Source organism: Poecilia latipinna, unplaced genomic scaffold, assembly GCF_001443285.1.
Source record: "Poecilia latipinna isolate Pla-1442-1.1 unplaced genomic scaffold, P_latipinna-1.0 Scaffold759, whole genome shotgun sequence".
NCBI lineage: Eukaryota > Metazoa > Chordata > Actinopteri > Cyprinodontiformes > Poeciliidae > Poecilia > Poecilia latipinna.
The window spans coordinates 118279-124849 of NW_015113375.1; the positions used below are offsets into that span (position 1 = coordinate 118279).

Here is a 6571-nt window from a genome sequence, read left to right on the forward strand (position 1 = left end):
TTTTGCATTTTTCCCCCCTCATATTTTTTCCCTTCCCCCTTCCCCCTGAGGGACCCCTTTTTTTTTTTTTTTTTTTTTTTTAATGTACTGAAACAGTCATTACTATATTTCTGTTGCTGAACTGTGGGTTTATTTAGTTTTATATCCACAGATTACGTTCAGACTCATCAGCTTTACAGATGCGCATGGTATTGAGTTACACATACGTTTTAGTTGTGTTGTTCTACCGAGGGTCTTCAGGCTACAGGTTTGTGAGTTGAGCCCAAATGAAGTCCCTCTAATAGAGTTTGAGCTGAACAAAGTCCTGAAGAATAACCCTGGTAAAGTCTGGCGGCAGGAAGGTGTCCTTAATAATGCCAGTTGGCCCCCAGATGAATCCTTGACGTGTCAGTGGGTGTTCGTAAGGCGATGCATGTAAAAAGCTTTCCTGCTCTGCCTAAATGTCATTACTATACCAACCTGGGTTAATAATGGCTTCAAAATTAAAGCGGCTATTTATTTCTTGAACAATATGAGGTTGTTAGTCATCCTGATACGAATGCCTATTTTTATCCCTGTGATGTCAGTGCTGAACAGTTTTCTTTCTTAGCTGTAAACTTTTATTGCCTGTATACAGGGGGGAAGGGGGAAGCGATACCTGAANATAANGCAATACCAGAACTGCTGGTTAAATTACAGCTCGACACTGGAGAGAAGATTTGTCTTGTTGGAAGTACGTTTTTGCAACAGTTGAACAAAGATTTTTAAGTAAGTTGCCAAAGAGGCATTTTCTTCTAACAACTGTAGGATAAGAACAAGAGAAAAATGTGAACTTTCAATGCACAATTTCACAAATATAGAATAGATAAGAAATGGCCTTTATTGGAAAACTTCAGGTATAACAGCAGCAGTAGCAGCTTTATAAGTTCATACAGAAAACTTCCAAAAGTGTTAAAAAATATACAGAGAACAATAACAACAATAATAGTTACATCTACCGTACAAGACGTAACGTAAACATGCAATTCATTTTTAAAAGCATGTCGATAGTAAATTTAAAAGCAAGTTATTTCCACATGGTGCACATCTGGCTCACCAATTTCCTAATGAGTGACTCTAGAGGGAAAGGATTGAGACGCACCTTTAAGTTTCATGGGTTTAGCAAACACCAAAGATGGGGACACACTGTATTACCATTATTTTTTATTTTATACCACATCTTACCCCAGTTCTAGTTGTGGTCAGTGGAAGAGTGAGTCGGCGCTAAACATCTGCTGGAGAGCGGTGGCGAAGCCTAAAGTTTGCAAGCGGTCCGCCTTCAGCGGCAGGCAAACAAGCGTTTGATTTGACTTTTCTAAATCTGAAAGCAGTTCTTTGAACTGGCCACTGACCAAACTGCAAATGTATTCTGATGTCGCAAACAACTTTAAGATGTAATTTGAAAAGATGTTTCTATTCAGCTGAGTAGTTTGTTTAGGAGATGGTAATAGGTTTGTTGGTACCCAACAGCCATTACAGGCTTTACATGATGCAAAAATAAAACTTAACCATTTCTCTTTTTTTTTTCCTGTGAGTAATCCACAAGCAACAAAACTCATTGGTTTACTCAGATTTTATAGCTCTTGGGTAGAAAGATTTTTTCTTTTTCTTAATTCTTGCCAAACAAACACCATTGTTGCTTGAGATAACACTGCAACGTTTGCGTGCAAAGCAAAACAAATTAGGATCAGAAGAAGAATCTAAAGAAATGTTAGGCTGCAAACTGGAACGACAGATCGTAGAAGGAAATCTGTATTTACACCACCAACCTCTTTCGCCCTCATGTAGGGGTGCACTGATTTATCACCGCCGATTCCCTTAATTTCGGGGGATCGGCCGATGCGTACACGTAAAGCCGATCTCATCTACCTCGGTCTAAAAAAATCAGCTGCTGTCCCATTTTACTCTCTGGTGAGACGAGAGGTTTGACTGACACCAGGCCCACCAGGTCGTGTTTGCAGTTAACGATAGTCACCTCACTGTTGCCGACTTGGTGACTTTTGATATTTAGTGACATTTCAGACAAACATAAATTGGTACCAGCCAAAATCAGAATCGGTAAGCCAGGCTTTTTAAAAGATTGATAGTCTGTGATGTGCCTGAGAAGTGCAATCGGCGCACCGCTGACCTTCGATTTTGCTGGACAGTGATTTCTCGCCTTATACAAGACCAGTCTACAACTGTACTACGCTAAACCTGTGTAGACATGGGTGATATTTAAAAATATATATTGAAAAAAACAATTCTTTGAGTCACATTTCCACAGAGAAAAAAAAAATCTAATACTGAACCGCAAATAGGTGGTCCACTGCATTTAATCAGGGGACGAAATTGTTTTATTTTTTTCAAGTTATCCTACGAGCCACAGAGTTGTATGTTAAATGGAAAGAAACGCTCTGTTTGCCTCTGTTTCTACAAATACACAATAATCCCTTCTGCCTTTTTGCTGTGAATGATCTGTGTAAAATGGTCTTATCTGGCCGCAGCACAGAAGTTTTACTGGTTTAAAAAAAAAAAGAGAGAGAGAGAGAGAGCTTTTTATGAGACCCGTTCGTCACCCTCCCCCCCTCTTAAAAAAAGAAAACGCAGTGAGTTACGGTTGGACTCTCCCACTCAACACATGTGTTTCTGTTGTCCTCCGTTTCGCACATACTCCCTCATTAAAAGCATTGTGGAGACCCTCTTGTTCTCACCCTTTCTCTTTTTTTTTCCCCCCCTTCACCTTTCTCTGCAGTCCAACTCGATGAACACACCCGAGTCTCACTGCTCTATTCATGCACAGCTGTAATTGGGAACGTATGTGTTGGGAAGAGAAGACCTCTGGGTCTGTGTAGCCACCTGTCCTTGTGTTAATGGCCTTTGTTGCCTCACTCAACGTTTTTTGTATTTTTGTCTGAGAAATAATGTTATATTAATGTGACGATCGGATCAGATCGGGTCTCTTGGCTGTTGTGACATTGACTTTCTATCAGTTTTGTTGGAAGCTTTATCATTTACCGTTCCAGGAACAAAATAAGGACATCTTGAGCCTTGGCTTGTTAGTTGAAGACGGTAGAGGGGGACCATTTTACCACTTTGTTCATAACTGTGATGACCAGATCTGTAGCTGTTGCTTGGCTCTGAGTGCCCCAAGTGAGGTACAAGTATGGGGATTTGAAGTTTATGGATTATTGTAATACACTTATTTCTTCACTATTGAATGTAATCAGACAATTTTAATGTATTGTGCTAAAAATATGTCAATCGTGGCGTATGTGACATGTTTTTAACTTGTTAAATGAGTGCGAGGCTGTGGCGCTGTGTAGCTCTCATGTGGTTGAGGAGAAACTCTAGTTCTTCACGATGTTGTCCTGGATTGGATTCCTGCTCACATGTCTTCCCCTTCTCTCTATCCTTTCAGATTACTGATCAGCAAAGGCTAAAAAATATGCAAGAGGCTGCTGTGTTTTTCTTTTTCTTTTTCTTTTTTTTATTCAGTCAAGTGACCTAGCAAAAGTATTATATTTTGTTCTTTTCTGTGAAGTTGGTTACGATTTTTCTCACGATTCCATCAGGTAAAAGGTCAAAGAGCATTTCTAAACGGATTTGAATCAGTTTGCACAATGGTGTCAGTTTGAAATTGAGATGACAAAACACTAAAGACTTCAAGAGCTGCATCTCAGACTGTTCTGACGATGAAAAGTTTGCCTTATGATTGCTATTGCAAATTCATCCAAGTTATTAGTTTGACTATAATTAAGATGATAGTATGGGCTGTTGCAATTAGATTCATAGAGCTCAATTTGAAGTTATTTATACAATGGTATGTATGTTTTCATACTGATGCTAGAAAACATTGTTTTGGCTACCCTGGCAACAATAAATAAATACAGATAAAGTCCTATAGTCTATTAAATTACACAAATGAAGAGTTAAGCAGACAAGTCAGGCCACCCTGAAAAGCCCAAATATTCAGCTTAATGTTAGCCCTCAGTCAGCTAGTGGCAGGCAGAACAGAAGAGGTCTGGTGGTTTCCTTCTGGTTGTTTTGTCATGCTGTTGGACAAAACCTGGTTTGAGCATTTATGAAGTCCAAAGCTGCACTAAACGCCCAGTTCCCTGTGGTGCCAGAAACATGCCTGTTATATGTTTACTGCCTTCTGCTTTAAGTTGGAGCGACACATCTGAAATGATCATAAACAATCCCAAAATGACCAATCTGTAATATGCATCATTTTAATTTGGTAGGTCAGTACTTGACAATAAAAATATGCAATTGACATTTGCCAAGGATTTGGTGTATTTTTCTCAGTCTGTATCACTGGCCAAAAATGTGAAACCGTACAAAAGTTACATTTATGCGTTACACTGCATATTTCGTGCGTTTGTCGTGAACATTTTAGTGTCCCCAAGTCGGGGCCAAAGCAGAGCTGTCCGGAACTACAGCTTTTAGTTTGACGTCGGAAGCATTTGCATGTAGAAAATGCAGATTAATGAAGGCGGGGAAAGTAAACGATGAGTTTAACAAAGAAGAGCCGCTCGGGGGGGGGGAGGGAGATGAAAGGTGGGAGGCTGAGCAGAGCTAGAGGAAGGAATTAAATCACAAATGATGCAGTAGATTAATGAGGATTGTACTGCGAGATGTGTCGAAGCAGGTTAATCATCTCCCCTGAGACATAATTTCAGTGTTAGACACCAGCTTAAGAGGCGAAGTAGAGTTGGTGTGTTAACACTCTTGTTTTACAAGAGCACTGGCACACAAGTTTGCATTTTGGGGCTTGTATTCAGGGGTTTTCCACCAAAGATAACACCCTTTAAAATAAAAAAAACAGCTCAATATACATTTTAGTGCTTTTCGTATACTAGTGTTTTGGGGATTGATGCTGGCGTTTCAGGACTTTTATGAGCCCCATGTGTATGAAATGAGACAATAATGTGATTCAACGGATTTGTTCTAATTAACCGACTTTAATGCACAAGCTGAGGAAATGGCTCAGAGGACAGACTTCAAAATACTTCTGTTGTTTTACGAAATTATTGAATAACTTGGCATCAAAGTGCGATGAAGACCTATTGTTGTGGTCTGAACCATCCAGACCACTGAGGTCTTTTGGTTCTGGCCTACTCTGCATTCCCAGAACCAGAACCAAATGCGGAGAAGCAGCACTCGGTTTTTATGCTCCAATAATCTGAAACAAACTTCCAGAAAACTGTAAAGATGCTGAAACGCTGAGTTTATTTAAATCGGAGCTACAAACGCACCTATTCAGAGTTGTTTTTAACTAGTTATAAGTGGACCCACTGATCAACATGTCGGATGTGTATTTGCTTGATTTGACAAAACGTAATGTGTATTGCTTGTTTCTTAATTAGCAACTGCACCATGTTTTTATGGCGTAAAGCACTTTGATGCGTCTCGTTGCTGAAACGGCCTTTACAAATAAACTTGACTTGAGAGTGGACCGGTTAATTTTCATTTGATTCAGTTTAAAAATGTGTTTTTATAAAGTGAGAAACCATTGACGGAACACTCCTGTTTTTCATAAGGAGCTGCTGGGGTTTGTGGTGTTAACCACAGGATACTCAGCACCCTCTCATACGCAGCAAATGACAGAGCTACTTTTTACAAGCACACTTCAAACGCCACGTCCCGTCTGTCCGGGGGAACACATCATCTCGAATAAAACACACATTTCACACACAAACATCCCCCTCTTTTTTTTTTTTTTTTTTTTTTTTAAGAATCCTTCAGTCCTCGCTCGGCGTCTTCCTTCAGCCTTGGTCTGCTGTGTTTTTAGTTGTTGTGCTTGCTGTCACCTGCCTGCTCACTGGGTTCGTTGTGCTTTTTCATGGGCTGGTTTCTGTGTTTGTATCGCCGCTTGTGTTTCTTGTTAAATACAGCACGTTTCATGTGTGTATACTCATACATAGTCATGGGTTGCTATCACTCTGATCCACATTTTATAGGTTTTTACGAGTAGCAACTGAGGAGACGGTTTTGGATCAGTCGTTATCAGCCGTTAAACTCTTCACTCAGAAAGGCACTCAGCTCTGCTGCTCTCACTAACCATTTACCGTTGCACTGGTGCTTGCTTTTTTTTTTTTTTTGCTGTTATTTTAATTTTTTTTTTTTATATAATTTCACTATATTTTCCTGTGTTCATTGTAATCATGACCTCTCGCTGTTTTAATTTCAGATTTGCATATCCACTTCCACTCCTCCCTCATTTGCATACAGCAAGAATGGCGAGCGGGCATCCCACAGACAAATTCAGTTTCATGTATCAACCAGACACGCACAAGAGGTACGGGGCACGCATGAACACACACTCACATTCTCGCTAAAACACTTTCAGAATGCCCAAATTCATCATCGGCAGGTAAGTTGGACAGAACTGAGGCGGGGTTCTTTTTTTTCTTCTTTTTTTTTTCTTCGTTTTTTTGCAGGGCATGCGGCATTAACAAAACCTCTACCCTGAGCCGGTTCTAGCACCTGAATCCATTAATAGGTTGCTCCATTCCCCCCCCCCCCCCCCCCCCTCTCCCGCGCGTAGCCTATTATCCCACCGGATGGT

At 40.3% G+C, this 6571-nt stretch overlaps 1 protein-coding gene across 3 annotated transcripts in view; it reads left to right on the forward strand.

The window, feature by feature from the left end:
• The window catches only part of fam168a (family with sequence similarity 168 member A), a 35840-nt gene that overhangs the window by 12712 nt on the left and 16557 nt on the right, over window positions 1–6571 (forward strand). For 2 of the 3 annotated variants that reach the window (XM_015045995.1, XM_015045996.1), the window contains exon 1: window positions 6172–6301. In XM_015045995.1, coding sequence (XP_014901481.1) covers window positions 6240–6301 — 62 coding nt within the window. In that variant the 5' untranslated portion in view covers window positions 6172–6239. Of the gene's footprint in view, window positions 1–6171; window positions 6302–6571 lie in introns of those variants that run through there. The other variant, XM_015045997.1, reaches the window with a different exon arrangement.